The sequence below is a fragment of the Hyla sarda genome, chromosome 7, assembly GCF_029499605.1.
Source record: "Hyla sarda isolate aHylSar1 chromosome 7, aHylSar1.hap1, whole genome shotgun sequence".
In the NCBI taxonomy this organism is placed as follows: domain Eukaryota; kingdom Metazoa; phylum Chordata; class Amphibia; order Anura; family Hylidae; genus Hyla; species Hyla sarda.
The window spans coordinates 52316994-52335740 of NC_079195.1; the positions used below are offsets into that span (position 1 = coordinate 52316994).

The window sequence follows — 18747 nt, forward strand, 5'->3', positions numbered from 1 at the left end:
TCTAGGTCCTCAGGGAGGGGGCGTGCCGTAGAGATCTGCGTCCAGCCGACCTCAGGGAGGGGAGATGAGGGAGGGGGCGTGGACGTTCTCTCTCCCCTTGCTCTGCCCTACCCCAGTTCTAGCTTCGGAAATGTTCGGAGAGCTGGGGGAGGAGCGGACGCATGGATCTACGGGGGCGCAAAAAAACACCTCACACCGGCTCCAGCGTTTGGAACAGTTTGTTCCAAACGCTGAGCAGTGGAGTACCCCTTTAAGGTTTTCGGGGAGGTGAGGAACCTGATGGCTATGGGAAACTAGAAGTGAGTGCCCTAAGAGGGTACAAGTGATATCCCAAGTGAGTTCCAGCACCATTACTCCCAGTGCATTGTACCCATAGACACAGGTCATCTGACGGTAGCCATTGGACCAGTGCCTGTACATATGAAGTAATTCCATTCCGTGAGTAGATCCATTCTGTCTCAATGGCTTTAGTACTAGACACCTTTAAGAACAGATACTACATAGCTTGTTGTTTTTCCTCAGCACAGAGTAGGGCATTGATTCCCTAGAGAAACCTTAGATGCAACTGGGAAGGTTCTGACCCTCATTGAAGAGATCACTTGTATGGAGGCTCATTTTTGACTCAATTTTCCATGAAAGAAAACAATGCAAATTTTTAGACAACGTTGGTAAGTATGAGAGTTGTCTTTCCTTCTGGAGGACGGTGCATTTGGATCCTTTGCTTCCCTAAAAGCATTGGGGGAGATTTATCAAAACCTGTCCAGAGGAAAAGTTGCTCAGTTGCCCATAGCAACCAATCAGATCCCTTCTTTCATTTTTCACAAGGCCTCTGCAAAATGAAAGAAGCGATCTGATTGGTTGCTATGGGCAGCTCAGCAACTCTTCCTCTGCACTGGTTTTGATAACTCTCCCCCATTGTTCCTAGGAAAGAATATGATTTCTCAGGGAGGTACCCTACTGCAGCACATGAAGTGACTATGGATGCTTTCGGGCAGGGTCTTTGCCATAAGCACAACCTCTAAGGCTGGGTTCACACCACGTTTTGTTAAATACGGTTCCCGTATACGGCTGGGAGGAGGGGGGGCGGGGCTTAATCGCGGCGCTTGCACTCAGCCGTATTCGGGAACCGTATTTAATGTATGTCTATGAGCCGACCGGAGTGAACCGCAGCCTCCGGTTGGCTTTGTTTTCTGCCGTATGCGGTTTCCCGACCGCAGGCAAAAACGTGGTCGACCGCATACGGCCGAAAAAGCAGCTGACCGGAGGCTGCGGTTCACTCCGGTCGGCTCATAGACATACATTAAATACAGTTCCCGAATATGGTTGAGTGCGGGCGCCGCAATTAAGCCCCACTCCTCTCCTCCCAGCCGTATACGGGAGCCGTATTTAACAAAACGTGGTGTGAACCCAGCCTTAGGCTATGATTTCAGAATTTATTTACTCATTCACAGTGTGCTGGAATAAGTTACATGTCACTTATTCCAAACTTGTTGCTCAGGAAACCGCGGCACACCGATTAGCGCCATCTAATGGCGAGAAAAATATATAAGGTATCTGAGGCTATCCTCACAATTCTTGTCACCTATTGTACAACTTATTGATATCTCTTACGGCATTTACAGGATGCACCTGTTTTTTTTTTTTTTAATCAACCGGTGGCAGGAAGTTAAACAGATTTGTAAATCACTTCTATTTAAAATTCAAAATCCTTCCAGTACTTATCAGCTGCTGTATGATCCAGAGGAAGTTGTATAGATCTTTTCTGGCTGACACCTCTGTCCGTGCTAGAAACTGTCCAGAGCAGGAGAGGTTTGCTATAGGGATTTATTCCTTCTCTGGACAGTTCCTGACATGGACAGAGGTGTCAGCAGAGAGCACTGTGGTCAGACAGAAAGGAAATTCAAAAAAGAAAAGAACTTTCTCTGTAGTATACAGCAGCTGATAAGTACTGGAAGGATTAAGATTGTTATATAGAAGTAATTTACAAATCTGTTTAACTTTCTGGCACCAGTTGATTTTCAAACGGAGTACCCCTTTAACATAATGATCTTACGCAAACCGTGGCTTCCACCAACATGCATGCACTTATAAACCTACACTTAACACTTACAGGATGTAGATAGATTTGGGAAAGTAATCTTGGCCTTTGCGATGTCCCTATCACTACACTGAATCACTGTCTACACTGAAGTGCTGCCATGGGAGCACAGTGGCAGATCAGCTTCATCCTAACACTACCAATAAGTAAGCTAATGAAATGTTTCAGATTTTGCTGATATACTGAGCTGCCTTTTATGTATGAAGTCTGGTAGTTTTCCATTCGAGATCATTTGTCTTTCTACCTAATATAATGTTGAGTCAAAGAATTGAAAAGCATAAAAACAAAACATAAAAGAGATTAAAAGCTTCAGGGTAAAAGTAGGACACATTATAATCAAAATCCATTCCAAGGAAACACACGGGGTGGAGTGCCAAATACTCATAGCGGAAAAATATAGACACATGACAAAGTACGGTACATAATGTTTGCAGCCAAATTACTGCATAGAATTGTAGCTAACAAGCAGGATTAAGGGACAATTAACATATTAGCAAAACTAGCTGTTTTTATTTCAGAAATGGCGTCAATCGGCTGGCTATGGTATTGCAGCTTAAAGGGGTACTTCGTCGAAAAATATATTATCCCCAATCCAAAGGATAGGGGATAAGATGTCTGATCACAGGGGTCCCGTCACTGGGGACCCCTGCAATCTTCGGTCCGGCAGCGTTGGCGTCCAGAACATGGAAGCTTGGAGCCATGCTATGCCCCCTCCATGGCACGCCCCTTCCATTCATGTCTATGGGAGGGGGCGTGGCGGCTGTAGTCAACAGTCATTCAGCACGGAGCGGAGCTCGCTCCATGCACGGATGACTGGGGTGCCACGCCGGAGACACTTTGGATAAGGGAAAAGATGATTGTTGGCGGAGTGCCCCTTTAACCCTGATTTAAAGTGTACCTAAAGTTTCACACATAAAATTCTGTAACATGCTCAAAGGTACCAGCACAATGTGACCAGGTCAATCTCAATCATTTTTTCCCCATACATACCTTTTTATCTTTGGCCTTTTGGCCTTCCTGAATAAAGCAGGCAAACAGTGTGATGTCTGCCAGCACTTTATATTGGTTTCCTGTTTGCCCATACTACCTATTAGGCTTTGCGTGAGCATACAGAGACACCCAATCTGCACTCAAGCTCTCTTATACCATCAGGGTATGGTCACACATAGCGTACATGCTGTGGAGTTTATACTGCAGATTTTATGTAGTGTTTCATTTTTTTATTCCCATTGATTAACACAGCATAAAATAAGCAACATAAAGTCTGCAGCGTATATATGCTACCTGTGAATATACCAGTATATAGCATAAAATCTGTGTCATAAAATCTTTAACATAAAACTTGCAGTCTAAAATCCCCAATGTACAGTATCTCACATAAGTAAGCAAACCCCTAAAATTTTTGTAAATATTTTATTAAGTCTTTTCATGTGACAACACTGAAGAAATGACCCTCTGCTACAATGTAAAGTAGTGAGTGCACAGTGATATTCCTGCTCTTTTCCTTTCCTAGCTGATAGCTCGTTGTCAAGGTTACAGACCACAGCTCCACCCTAGAAGAGGGGATCAGGCTGGTGTGTATAGGTAGCAGAAAGGGGAAGTGTGTTTAAAAGGAAGTCAGACAGAATAGTTGGTGCTCTCTCCAGAAGACAGCAATATGGCTGTAGGGGTGAGGCAGGGGTCCCGGTGAGAAACACACAGCCCGAGCTGTGAGTGGTCCCAACAGTGAAGTGTGGACAAGACACACAGCAAGACGTTGCAAATGCTGTGTGTGAACAGTGAGTAGAAGGTTGCAGGGGCATAAGTTTAAATGGCCGAGAAAAGCCCACCAGTTGATAGTCAGGGCATGCTGGATTGTTTAGTTAGTGACTAGACAGTCTAGGTTTTCGTTTGCTCCTGTCTTATGTTTTTATTTATCCTGCAACTTGTCTAATAAAGCTGGCGAGGGGCCGGACTTGCATAAAGTACTATGTGCTCTGGAAAAGTAGGGAGACACCTAGTGGCAGCTTTTTTGAACACAAATAAAACATAAACATTCCTTTTTTTAAGTGCAATAGCAAAAATTAGTTAATGAGAGTGCCCATTTAACCCCTTCACGATGAGCGACGTACATGTACGGCGCCGCGAAGTGTCACTTGGCGCGCGGCGACGTACATGTACGTCGCGGGGTTCCGGGAGCGCCGCGTCACCGGTAGCGGTGATCGGGCCGGGATGACTGCTGTTATCTAACAGCAGGCATCCTGACACATCGCCGAGGGGGGTCCTGAGACCCCCCCATGACCGCGATGCGCGCAAATCGCAGGTCAATTCAGACCTGCGATCTGCGCGATTCCGGGTCATACGGGTCACTGGTGACCCGGTGACCCGGAAAATAAGAGGGATCGTAGGTGTCCGAGACACCCTCGATCCCCCTAAAGGGATAGGAGTTTGGTGGCAGGGTGCCACCCCTCCTATCCCTGCTATTGGTCGGCCGAGCGACCGACCGATAGCAGACCGGGGGAGGGGGGGTTAAAGTTCGGTTCCCCCGCATTGCCCACCTATCGGTGTCCGGGCAAAACGGGGGAACCGTCCAGGGAAGGTCGGCGCCGAAGGTCCCTACCTGGATCCCGGATCGCGATCCTCCATGCGGGGATCCCCCACGTGCGGCGGCGGCGGCTTCCGGGTCCTGCTAGGTGAGTTGCTGCCTAGCAACATCCGGAGGGCCACAGTTTACAGTGGTCTCTAAACCGTGGCCCTCCAGATGTTGCAAAACTACAACTCCCGGCATGCCCAGACAGCTGTTTGCTGTGCGGGCATGCTGGGACTTGTAGTTTTGCAATATTTAGAGGGGTTCAGGTTGTAGATCACTAAGTGGTCTCAAACTGTAGCCCTCCATATGTTGCAAAACTACAACTCTCAGCATGCCCAGACAGCAGTTTGCTGTCTGGGCATGCTGCGAGTTGTAGTTTTGCAACATCTGGAGGGCCACAGTTTTGAGACCACTGGACAGTGATTTACAACTTGAACCCCTCTAAATCTTGCAAAACTACAACTCCCAGCATTCAGGAACAGCATAAGGCTGTTTTGGCATGCTGGGAGTTGTACTTGCGTGCCTCCAGCCATTGCATAACTACATCTCCCAGCATGCCCTTCCGCAATCAGTACATGCTGGGAGTTGCAGTTTTGCAACAGCTGGAGGCACACTGGTTGGAAAATACTGAGTTAGGTCATAGAACCTAACTCAAGGTTTTCCAGCCAGTGTGCCTCCAGCTGTTGCAAAACTACAACTCCCAGCATGCATGGTCTGTCAGTGCATGCTGGGAGTTGTAGTTTTGACCCCCCTCCCGTGTGAATGTACAGGCTACATTCACACTGGCGGTAGATTACAGTGAGTTCCCCGCTACAAATTTGAGCTGCGGCAAATTTTCCGTCGCAGCTCAAACTCCTAGCGGGAGACTCCCAGTGTGAATGTAACCTAAAAACACTACACTACACTAACATAAAATAAAGAGTAAAACACTACATATACACACGTACACTGCCCCCCCACCACCCCCCTCTCCAATAAAAATGAAAAACGTATTGTATGGCAGTGTTTCTAAGATGGAGCCTCCAGCTGTTGCAAAACAAAAACTCCCAGCATTTCTGGACAGCAATTGACTGTCCAAGCATGCTGGGAGTTTAGCAACAGCTGGAGGCACCCTGTTTGGGAATCACTGGCATAGAATACCCCTATGTCCACCCCTATGCATGTCCCTAATTCAGGCCTCAAATGCGCATGGCGCTCTCACTTTGGAGCCCTGTCGTATTTCAAGGCAACAGAATAGGGTCACATATGGGGTATCGCCGTACTCGGGAGAAATTGCCTAACAAATTTGGGGGGGCTTTTTCTCCTTTTACCCCTTATGAAAAGGAACAGTTGGGGTCTACACCAGCATGTTAGTGTAAAAAAATAAAAAATTTTACACTAACATGCTGGTGTTGCCCTATACTTTTCATTTTCACAAGAGGTAAAAGGGAAAAACGCCCCCCAAAATTTGTAACGCAATTTCTTCCGAGTACGGAGATACCCCATATGTGGGCGCAAAGTGCTCTGGGGGCGCACAACAAGGCCCAGAAGGGAGAGTGCAGCATGTACATTTGAGGTGATTTGCACAGAGGTGGCTGATTGTTACAGCGGTTCTAACAAACGCAAAAAAAAAACACACCCACATGTGACCCCATTTCGGAAACTACACCCCTCACGGAATGTAATGAGGAGTGCAGTGAGAATTTACACCCCACAGGTGTCTGACGGATCTTTGGAACAGTGGTCCGTGAAAATGAAAAATTTTGCACAGCCCACTGTTCCAAAGATCTGTCAGACACCAGTGGGGGGTAAATGCTCACTGTACCCCTCATTACATTCTGTGAGGGGTCTAGTTTCCAAAATGGTATGCCATGTGGGGGTTATTTTGCTGTTCTGGCACCATAGGGGATTCCTAAATGCGACATGCCCCCCGAGCAAAATTTGCTCTCAAAAAGCCAAATATGACGCCTTCCCTTCTGAGCATTGTAGTTCGCCCGCAGTGCACTTCAGGTCCACTTATGGGGTACCTCCATACTCAGAAGAGATGGGGTTACAAATTTTGGGGGGTCTTTTCTCCTATTAACCATTTAAAAAATGTGAAATTTGGGGGAAAACCAACATTTTAGTGATTTTTTTTTTTTTTTTTTTTACATATGCAAAAGTCGTGAAACACCTGTGGGGTATTAAGGCTCACTTTATTCCTTGTTATGTTCCTCAAGGGGTCTAGTTTTCAAAATGGTATGCCATGTGTTTTTTTTTTTTTTTTTGCTGTTCTGGCACCATAGGGGCTTCCTAAATGCAACATGCCCCCAAAAACCATTTCAGAAAAGCGTACTCTCTGAAATCCCCTTGTCGCTCCTTCGCTTCTGAGCCCTCTACTGCGCCCGCCGAACACTTTACATAGACATATGAGGTATGTGCTTACTCAAGAGAAATTGGGCTACAAATATAAGTATACATTTTCTCCTTTTACCCCTTGTAAAAATAAAAAAATTGGGTCTACAAGAACATGCGAGTGTAAAAAATGAAGATTTTGAATTTTCTCCTTCACTTTGCTGCTTTTCCTGTGAAACACCTAAAGGGTTAAAACATTTACTGAATCTAATTTTGAATACTTTGGGGGATGCAGTTTTTATAATGGGGTCATTTATGGGGTATTTCTAATATGAAGACCCTTCAAATCCACTTCAAACCTGAACTGGTCCCTGAAAAATTGCGAGTTTGAAAATTTTGTGAAAAATTAGAACATTGCTGCTGAACTTTGAAGCCCTCTGGTGTCTTCCAAAAGTAAAAACTCGTCAATTTTATGATGCAATCATAAAGTAGACATATTGTATATGTGAACCCAAAAAAAATTATTTGGAATATCCATTTTCCTTACAAACAGAGAGCTTCAAAGTTAGAAAAATGCAAAATTTTTAATTTTTTCATCAAATTTTGAGATTTTTCACCAAGAAAGGATGCAAGTTACCACAAAAATTTACCACTATGTTAAAGTAGAATATGTCACGAAAAAACAATGTCGGAATCAGAATCATAACTAAAAGCATTCCAGAGTTATTAATGTTTAAAGTGACAGTGGTCAGATTTGCAAAAAAGGGCTTCGTCCTAAAGGTGAAAATGGGCTCCGTCCTTAAGGGGTTAAAAGAGCAGTCTCATGGAAAAAAGATGTATCCCCTAGCCGCAGAAATCTGAGCGCTGAGGTCCCCTGCGATCTCCTGTATGGAGCCCCGGCTCTCCCGTGGAGTGGCACGTTTCCATATATCTCTATGGGAGAGCCGGCTTTCTTCGGCTATTCCATAGAGATATATGGAGAGGGGGTGACACGCCGCTCCACAGGAGAGACGGGGCTCCATACAGGAGATTGCGGGGAGCCCCAGTACTCGGACCCTCCGTGACCTAAAACTTATCCCCTATCCTGTAGATAAGGGATAAGTTTTATTCCATAAGATATCTCCTTTAAAGCAAACGAAGCTGAGCTGCAATACCTCTCACACCCTCTAGACAAGTGTGGTGCTTTTTCTGGAAAAAAGACTGTAAATCTCACACAATCCCCATTTTTTTTATCAGATTATTAAACTGTTAGATTTTGTTAGATATCTTTTTGTAGCATTACATGTAGCAGTATATTCTGTAGCATTATATGTAGTATTCAAACTATTATGTACCTGCGAGCTGCTCTTCTCTTTACTCCCATGGGTGTCAGTGTCGCTCAGTCTTTGAATGCTTTGAGGTGTTTGAGATCGCGGTGGACTTAAAAAATCAAGAAATAGTCAACACATTAGAACAAACTGAGAAATGGTTTATGAAATCTTATACATAGTGACAAAGAGCCGGATATGCATATTGGTTAATTTTTTTTGTTATCGGTGAGATTTCAGTAAGAACGCTATTGAATATTATGACAATGCTTTTGGAATCCACCTAGTTGGCTTAATTTGTTGTCATTTTTATGGTAATTTTGTATCTTTATATGGCGGTAAGCCAATGCAAGAGGTCAGCCTCAACAAAAAATTGTCTAATGCAAGCAAACAGCCGAAACCGATAAAGGGGTTGTCCTTAGGAGAGGGCAGTGGTCTCCAATCTGTGGCTGTCTGGATGTTGCAAAACGACAATTCCCAGTATGCCCGGACAGCCGTTGGCTGTCCGGGCAAGCTGGGAGTTGTCGTTTTGCATAATCTGGAGGGCCACAGTTTGAAGACCACTGGGATAAGTCACCAATGTATGATTATTGGGGTCTGACCACCAGGACTTCTTCAATCAGCAGAATTTAAGGGCAGCATCTGTGTTTGGTTCTCCGATTCAGCACCTTTAAAGGGGTACTTCAGTGGAAAACCTTTATTTATTTATTTTTTAAATCAACTGGTGCCAGAAAGTTAAACAGATTTGTAAATTACTTCTATTTAAAAATCTTAATCCTTCCAGTACTTATCAGCTTCTGTATGCTCCACAGGAAGCTCTTTTCTTATTGAATTTTTTTTTCTGTCTGCCCACAGTGCTCTCTGCTGACACCTCTGTCCATGTCAGGAACTGTCAAGAGCAGGAGATGTTTGCTATGGGGATTTGCTCTTGCTCTGGACAGTTCCTGACATGGACAGAGGTGTCAGCAGAGAACACTGTGGTCAGACAGAAAAAAAATTTACAAAGCAAAGAACTTCCTGTGGAGCATACAGCAGCTGATAAGTACTGGAAGGATTAAGATTTTTAAATAGAAGTAATTTACAAATCTGTTTAACTTTCTGGCACCAGTTGATTTAAAAAAAGTTGTTTCCCACCGGAGTACCGCTTTAACAGGGCTGGGCTATGAGAGTGACTAATAAGCAGTGGAAGTTTATCCCGGAATCTGTTCCAAATCAGTCTTTGAGGGAGGAGGCTAGACTTTCTCAAATATATATGCTTTACAAAGTATACCAAACCTCTGCTTTCCTTTTTAAATTTGGCCTTACAGAGGATTCCAAGTGCCCACGTTGCTCTCACATAGATGCAGATCTTATCCACATACTTTCATATTAAGAAATACTGGAAATTCATATTAGATTATATCCCAGAATCCTTAACAGTAACAGTTCCTAATGAATTTAAGATATGTATTTTGGGCTATATTGAGGATTTGGCCATAGAGGAGAATCACAAAACGGCAGTGGGTAGATTGCTATATAATGCTAGGAAACTAATTACTCAATGTTGGGAAGACTCAAAACCACCTACAAAGGAAGAATTTATTAGGAAGATGGAGACAGTGGTGGCATGGGATAGGGCCATTTACAGCAAAAGGGGTAATGAATATAAATTCAATCTGATTTGGGCATGTTGGCTGAATAGGGCCTGATTATGAGTAAGATATCTAATATTTTGTCAAGTAAAAGGATTCATAGTTGTTCCATGAAAGAGAAGTCTGAAAAAAAAGGAGCACTCACCCCAAAAGTAGTCTTGTAGTAATAATATGAAAAAAAGCAAAGAACACGTAGGTGCTCCGAGCACTACACACCAGCGCCTATGCCGTGACCCGGCATCCTGTTACCAGACTCCCATACCTGACCATCTCTGCTCAGTGGTGAGTGCACCTACGTGTTCTTTGCTTTTTTTCATATTGATGCTTCATGCTTGTGTGTGTGCACCCCGCAGGAGACATTGAGATAGGTTGCCGAGGACCTTGCTGTAAGTCGTAGAAGGTGATATTGCTTCCTGAGTGCTCTCTTTCTTGCTTCACTTTGTAGTCTTGTAGTAACTGTATTCCATGACGGACATCACAGTACACGATCAGGTGCAGGATATTTAGGTGCAGACATGAGGCGGGGGTAGACAAACAGACGGAGGAGCAACAATTGTTTCACGCTGTGAAGCGCTTTCTCGGGCTCCAAACCGACACCATCGCGTGGCAGCACATTTAAATGCACCAGGTAACGTCACTCATAATGAATGCAAACAGGTAAGTGTGTGAATACATTAAAATACAACTAAAAGTAACATGTGTGATCAACAAACAATGCTTAAAACCAATTCTTACTCAGCTTGTTACTATTTCTTATGAAAACTCCTAATTTGTTCTTATCATTAAAGCCGAGTGGGCCCATCGCGTCTAATCTCATGATCCAACGGGCTTCTGCTTGCATAAGTGCTGCATGTCTATCTCCACCCCGCTCTGGCATATCAACTCGTTCGATGCCAGCGAATTTTAAACACAAGGTATCGCTTGCATGGACCTGTCTCTTATGATGTATTAGTTTTAAGACGCCTGTTCCCGATTGTATGGAGCGAATGTGTTCCTTCATTCTGACAATCATTTGTCGCTTTGTCTTTCCGACATAAAAAAAAAAAGCCAATATACCACATGGGTCGTTTTTCAGGTTATGAACTGTGTCAATTGTATATATTTGCTACCTAGTTTCAGAATGTTACTGGTAATATTGGACTGGCATAAAGAGCAATTTCCACATTTAAAGTTGCCTAATGGATGAGAATCAGTTAACCAGTTACTCTTCTGCTTGTGTCCTTTTTTGGTATTATTTATTAGAGGGTTTTATTCCTGCGATAAGTGACTATAGGTTTTTGGAGTCCTTAGTCATGGCTGCCTCCGTGCTCCCGATATCTACAGACCTGCTGAATATCTACAAATCCATCTGAATGCTGTCCTAGGGGTGGTGAGTTGAGAATACCATTTTTTCAATATTTTTCACTGTTTCATTCATCGGTGTATTTTTGAATAAAAAAGTGAATCTGTCAGATTGACTGGGTGATTTGTTTTTCTTTTTATGGTTATGTAAGAGTTCTTCTCTGTTTTTTTGTTCCACTTTATTGAATGCTTCTCTCACTAATGTGGCTGGATACCCCCGTTCCAAGAAACAGGAAGTCAATTTCTGTGCCTGTATTAGAAAAATTTCCCTATTGCTGTTGATTCTCTTGATACAGACAAATTGTCCATAGGGAATGCTTTTTTTGACATGGGCTGGGTGAGAGCTCTTAAAGGGGTATTCCGTTCAAATATATTTTATCCCCTATCCAAAGGATAGGGGATAAGATGTCTGATCGCGGGGGGCCAGCTGCTGAGACCCCCCCGGCTATCTCCCTGCAGCACCCGCATTCCAGCCGTCACGCCCCCTCCCATAGACATAAATGGAGGGGGCGTGGCATGACATTACGTCCCCAGTCCCGGAAACCCGGAGGTTTCCGAAACTAGAGACGCAGTCCCCGCATAGAATGCAAGTGCTGCAGGGAGATCGTGGGGGGTCTCAGCAGCGGGCCCCCCTGTGATCAGACATCTTATCCCCTATCCTTTGGATAGGGGCTAATATACTGTTGCCCAAAATACCCCTTTAAAGTGCAACAGTGCATTTTTAGAAGTGGATTTCCTAAAAGAAGATGTAATTATGGTGTTATTTTTGATTGAAATGTTGACATCAATGAAGTCCAGGGATTTGTTCCCAAAAAGAGAAGGGAATGCCATGTTAACATCATTAACAGTATTGAGATGAGTTACAAAAGCCAAAAATTTGTCTTCACTTCCATCCCAAATAATAAAAATATCATCTACAAAACGTTAAAAAAAAAGTTTAATTTGCCCAATAAAGGGGTTGGAGGAAGTGAAGACGAATCTGTGCTCAAAAACTGACAAAAAAATATTCGCATAACTACAGGATACCGGAGTACCCACCACAGTACCATTTTTCTGGGCATACCATCTACCATCATGCTGAAAAGTGTTATTATTTAAGACAAAATACAGGGCTTCACTAACAAATTAAATGTATGACTGGGATTTGCCTGTGAATGAGAGGCATTCTTGGATCGCCTGTACATCTGCATCGTGAGGATGCGGGTGTACAGGCACTCCACATCAATTGATGCCAGTTTGTATTGTTCACACCAGACAAAATCTTTGAGGGAAGCAATAAGGTCGCTAGTATCTCTCAAAAAAGAAGGTAATAGTTTAAGTATGAGAGACAAGGTCCAGTCTAGGAAAGCTGACAGGCTTTCAAGCGCCGAGCCGATCCCTGTGACAATGGGGCGTCCCGGAGGTCGGCTCAGCGACTTATGAATCTTGGGAATTATGAATAGATAAGGTTTTCTTGGAAAACGGGGGATGAGTTTCTCAGCCATTTGTTCATATATTAACCCTATCTCCACTCCTCTCCTCAACAATGATCTTAAGTTACTAATGATCTTTTGTGTTGGATCTCCTGTGAGTATTTGATATGTAGCAGTGTCGTTTAGCTGCCTGTAAATCTCATAATCATGATCTTCCTACTTCCAGATCACAACAGATCACCCCCCCCCCCCTTATCAGCCTTTGTAATAAGGACATCTTCCCTACTTGCTAATGCTGTAAGTTATTTCCTTTTTTTGTTAGATTAGTTAAGCATGTGTTCCGGATACTTAAGAGCCTTTACCTCGCGCATCACTGTTTTACTAAAAATGTCAATTGGACTGCCAGGGATAGTGTTTGTGTGTGTGTGTGTGGGGGGGGTGAAAGGTAGATTTATTGCCCCCTTGAAACAGTTTGGACCCCACAGCCATGGGCGAGGCAAAGCAGAAGTCACCTTCAGATAACTCCACTAGCATTTTGGCACAATCTATGTCAGTTTTTGTAAACTCCTCTGGCACGGAAAAACCCAAGGGACCTATATGACAAGGCAACTCACCCTCTTTAGTCTGCTCGGTGTGTACATCTGTATTGCCCTTAACAGAAAAATACTTCTTTAAGTTCAATTTACGTATTGCCCTGAAAAAATCAATCTCAAATTGCTCAAGCTTAAGCGGCTCAGTGATACCAAAATTTAATCCCTTCTCTAGAGCAGAGACACAAGATTCGGTCAGGGCAATATCAGTAAGATTAGTGAGTTATGCTCAGGAAAAGTCAGTATTCAAACCAATTGATCTGCATCTAGTTGTTCCAAGTTACAGTCTTTTTCTTCTTCCTGACATTTCTCCATGGTTGTCTTCTTTGATTTTCTTCTTCTGCCTCCTCGGTGGATTCTCTTCCTAAAGGGAAGTGACCGGAGGCAGTGTTTGCTTTAATTATCCGTTCCTTCATCAGACAAACTAGTCTCTGATTCAGTAGTGAGAAAGTCTGAACTCTTCGGATATTTATTTTTTCCACCTCTATTCTTCTGACCTTGGTTATATTAATGTTTAGACCAGGAAAATTCAGTTTTAGTTTTGAAATCTCGTTTATCTCTCACATATTTGTCACGTTTAATTTCCTTCAAAGTGATTTGTACTTGTAACAATTGTAACAAAGCGACAAATGATTGTCAGAATGAAGGAACACATTCGCTCCATACAATCTGGAACAGGCGTCTTAAAACTAATACATCATAAGAGACAGGTCCATGCAAGCGATACCTCATGTTTAAAATTCGCTGGCATCGAACGAGTTGATATGCCAGAGCGGGGCAGAGATAGACATGCAGCACTTATGCAAGCAGAAGCCCGTTGGATCATGAGATTAGACGCGATGGGCCCACTCGGTTTTAATGATAAGAACGAATTAGGAGTTTTCATATGAAATAGTAACAAGCTGAGTAAGAATTGGTTTTAAGCATTGTTTGTTGATCACACATGTCACTTTTAGTTGTATTTTAATGTATTCACACTTACCTGTTTGTATTCATTATGAGTGACGTTACCCGGTGCATTTAAATGTGCTGCCACGCGATGGCGTCGGTTTGGAGCTCGAGGAAGCGCTTCACAGCGTGAAACAATTGTTGCTCCTCCGTCTGCTTGTCTACCCCCGCCTCATGTCTGCACCTGAATATCCTGCACCTGATTGTGTACTGTGATGTCCGTCATGGAATAAAGTTACTACAAGACTACTTTTGGGGTGAGTGCTCCATTTTTTCACACTTCTCTTTCATGGAATATTTGATGTGAACTATACCTTATTAATGTGAGCACCCCCCATAGTCTTATGCACAAGCCTTTCAAGCCTCTGTTTGTGGAAGCCTTCACCAGATTGTGTGATTCTCCAAGTGTCTAATACAGAGACAGTAGTGCCGGTGTCCGAATCTCCCTCTGATGTCGGATTTATAGTTGTGTTTGAAGTTCATGCAAAGCTATTTGTAAATAACAATGTTATCCTTTGTTTCATTTGATGACTGACTGTATGCTGAGGCAAGATGAAATTTCTATGCAAATAAATAGTTATAAAAAAAAAAAAAAAAAAAAAACAGGGCTGAGCTGCAGTACCAGGTGCGGCCTCACTCATATGTATGGCACTGTACATACATTACATACATATATACAATAAACTCTTACAGGTGCCTCCTGATTACTGGAGGTCCCATGGGTCAGTCCCAGAGGCGTAGCTTGTAGCTTAGGGGCCCCGATGCAAAATCTGCAACAGGGCCCCATTATTGTACTGCTTTTTTATGGGGCAGATGTGCTTTGGGGCCCCCTTAGGCACCAGGGCCCCGGTGCGACTGTAACCTCTGCTACCTGTAAAGCTATGCCCCTGGTCAGACCCCCTTCTTGTATATATATTGCTAGTCCCTTAAAGGGGTATTCCGGGCAAAAATATTTTATCCCCTATCTCCCTGTAGCACCCGCATTCTATGCGGGTGCTGAATCTCCAGTTTCGGAAACCTCCAGGTTTACGGGACTGGGGATGTGACGTCATGCCACGCCGCCTCCATTCATGTCTATGGGAGGGGGCGTGACGGCCTTCACGCCCCCTCCCATAGACATGAATGGAGGCGGCGTGGCGTGACGTCACGTCTCCTGTCCCAAAAACCCAGAGGTTTCCGAAACTAGAGACGCAGTCCCCGCACAGAATGCGAGTGCTGCAGGGAGATTGCAGGGGGTCTCAGCAGTGGGCCCCCCGCGATCAGACATCTTATCCTCTATCCTTTGTATAGGGGATAAAATGTTTTTGCCCGGAATACCCCTTTAACCCCACTTAGCTAGGGCTTTCTTCACATTCCCATTTGCTTCTGTTCCACCAGGGTTCTGGTGCTTTTCATGGGTGTAGTCTGCAGTGCTGTTTTTGCCATGAACACGTGAGACCCGTTTAAGTCACGGATGAGAGCCATGATGGTATTTTAAGTCTCAACAAACATCCAAGGTAGGTATGCAGGTATCCAGGATTATGACATTAGATATTAGTTTGGACTTGTGAGCAACTATACTGTATATGGAATGATATAATGAAATCTTACCTATCACAATGGGAACTCTCTCTGGAGCTGCTCCTGCCAGACTCATGTTGAGCATCCAATAATATCTTCTCCATGTCCCCATTGTGAATGGAGATCGAGGCTGGCCCCGGTTCTTGTCCTCCCACCATTGTTAAGCCACCATTACCGTTATTGGTGAAATGCAGCTCTACCCAGGAACCTGCTGGTCAGAACACAAGAGCACAAGAGTCATACAATGACATTGTCTGGGAAAGCAGGTCCTTCTCCAAGTGCTCATCGCGAATAAAGAAGATCAGGGTACCGGATGGAGGCGAATGGGTGGTGCGGGGGACCAGTCAAGAATGAGCTAGTCCTACTCTTTTCCACTAGAAACGCAACTAGACATATGTAAAGGGGGCCTTGAATGTTATTTTTCTAATTTATACAAAATCTATTAAGATCAAGTATAACATATTGATTTACAGGGGTACTCCACCCCTAGACATCCCAAGGATAGGGGATAAGATGTCTGATCGCGGGGGATCCCGCCGCCAAGAATCCTTTCGATCTCTGTGCAACACCCAGCATTCTAAACAGTATGTTTAGAATGTTGGTTCCCGCAGCGGGGCCATGACGTCATGCCACGCCCCTCCCATAGACATGAATGAAGGGGGGGTGGTGTGACATCATGAGGGGGCGAGGCATGACATCATGACCTCCACCTTGGGAACCCAGCTTTCTAAACATAAGGGGATATTTAACAAAACCTGTCCAGAGGAAAAGTTGCTGAGTTGCCCATAGCAACCAATCAGATTGCGTCTTTCATTTTTCAGAGGCCTTTTTAAAAATGAAAGAAGTGATCTGATTGGTTGCTATGGGCAACCCCCATGATCAGACATTTTATCCCCTATCCTTTGAATGCTACAGGGGCTGTAAAGTTAGTGTAGTTCATAATATAGTGTCTGTACCTGTGTGTGACGGTTTTCTCCCAATTCTTCTGTGATTTTTCACCCCAATATTTATTTTTACCAGCATGCAAAATTACTGTTGTCTCAGATTTTTCCCAGGTTGCAATGCGGCCGAGACCTGACATCACTAGTCAGCTGATGACAGGGAGCCTATCTGCTTCAATGGGTGGAGCGATCGCTTGGTGGGAGAGAGATCAATTACCCACTAATGCAACAGCTGTAGGCACCCTGATTGAAAACCACAGGTCTTTTGAATGGATGCAGCTCATTTATGTTTCAGTGGGTGGGGTGGCTGATGTGTGGGAGGGAGAAAAATGGAATTATGGGATTTATAGTCAAAAAAGAAAAACTCAAACAGGAAATACCAATTCACAAAAAGCTAGCCACAGTGTTATGGTAATCTCATGACATAGTCATTTAGCCCCAAGACAAGCACCTCCCGTCCTCCCGTCCATTACTATCTACCAGGTACGTGCTAAAATCTCTTTATGGTGGAGAACCCCTTTAAACTTCTTGTATCATGTGGAACTGCAGGAACCAAGCTTTACCTTACAGCATAAGACAAGCATTTACATTGCAGCTGTGGAGATATCTTATGGAGGAGGGAAAGGGGTTTCCTGACTTGTTATACAGATCAGATGTACTAGTTTACCCAGCTAGGTTCTTATCATGCTCTTCTTATTATAGAATCAGCAAGTCAATAACTGCGGATTAAAATAGCGGTCTGTTAGGGTCCGATAAAGTCACAGGACAAGGGGGTGGTCTCTTCTAATGTTTCTAGTTAACATGTGTTGTATGATGATTACTACCCTACTTCCAGGGCTCAAGTCCTGCAGGAACACATGGGAACGGAGTTCCTGCACTTTTCCCACAGCAGGAACACTGTTCCAACTAGCAGGAGTCCTGCAGGACCAGCCCTTAAGTGGAAATCTTGGGTGAGTTCCCACATTTTTCTCCCAGGACTTGACCCCTACCTACTTAATAAATAATGATTGCCACTGCCAGTGGTGCCAACCTGTGTAGATGAAGGAGTCACCAATAATGTATGTTCGCCCCAACCGCAGTCCTGCCTGAACTGTGGGCTTGCATCCATTACATCTATTAGCGATTTTGTTGGTATGAAAGGATTTCTGAACTCTTTTAGTCCGCCCCCCCCCCCCTCCCCCCCAACTGTGGAGAAAAGTAGAATGAGTCGACCGTGTATTATAAGAGCAATTATGGGCTTGAAATGCATCAGTAGCTTCTAGGATGACCTAAGCAGCCCAGCAAGTTATGGTCCTATCTATCCAACAGACAGTGGTAGTGACAGTGTCTAAAAGGGGCCAAATGTGTGTTCATTTTATGCTGACCCCACATGGCTAGCTTCAACAATAATTGGAGTTGGAGCTGTGCCACAGGTTATTGGTTACAGATAAGAATCTTTCGGCCCATCTAGTCTGCCTGCCCAATATTCTGAATAGTCCATTGCGTATCTTACATGAAGGATAGTCCTATGCCTATCCCATACATGCCTAAATTTCGTTGCTGTATCTTCAGCAACCACTTTTGCAGGAGGAGTCATGCAGTGACATTGGCTGAGAGAGCAGGTCCTTCTCCAAGTGCTCATCTCGAAAGCAAGAATAAAGAAGATCAGGGTACCGGATGAGGTGAACAGGTGGTGCGGGGGACCAGTCAAGAACGGGGCTAGTCCTACTCTTTTCTATAGCACCTACCCCTGCTGTTTTATTTAAAATTGTTTTAATACCCCTTTTAAGTTATATATCCATAATGTCCCTATAGAAGATACATATACAGTACAGTCAGTAATTGTCTTGTAAATATAGAGATAAATGTATAGAAGTTATTCATATATGTAGGGAAGACACGGATCTGTACTTCATAGAGTACGACAGGCAGATCTACTGTATATCTTTGAACTGCATTGCCTTCCATTGAGAGAATACAGATATGTTACCATGGTCCCTCAACTTACAATGGCCTCGGGTTACAATATTTTCAGTCTTTTCTGGACCATTGGAACTT

The 18747-nt window shown here is 44.0% G+C and overlaps 1 protein-coding gene across 2 annotated transcripts in view; it reads right to left on the minus strand.

The window, feature by feature from the left end:
- BNIP3 (BCL2 interacting protein 3) overlaps window positions 1–18747 on the minus strand; it is a 56482-nt gene that overhangs the window by 21460 nt on the left and 16275 nt on the right. Inside the window, exons 2-3 of one of the 2 annotated variants that reach the window (XM_056529019.1) lie at window positions 15800–15980; window positions 8315–8399 (exon numbers count right to left, since the gene is read on the minus strand). In XM_056529019.1, coding sequence (XP_056384994.1) covers window positions 8315–8399; window positions 15800–15980 — 266 coding nt within the window. The remainder of the gene's footprint in view (window positions 1–8314; window positions 8400–15799; window positions 15981–18747) is intronic. The other variant, XM_056529020.1, reaches the window with a different exon arrangement.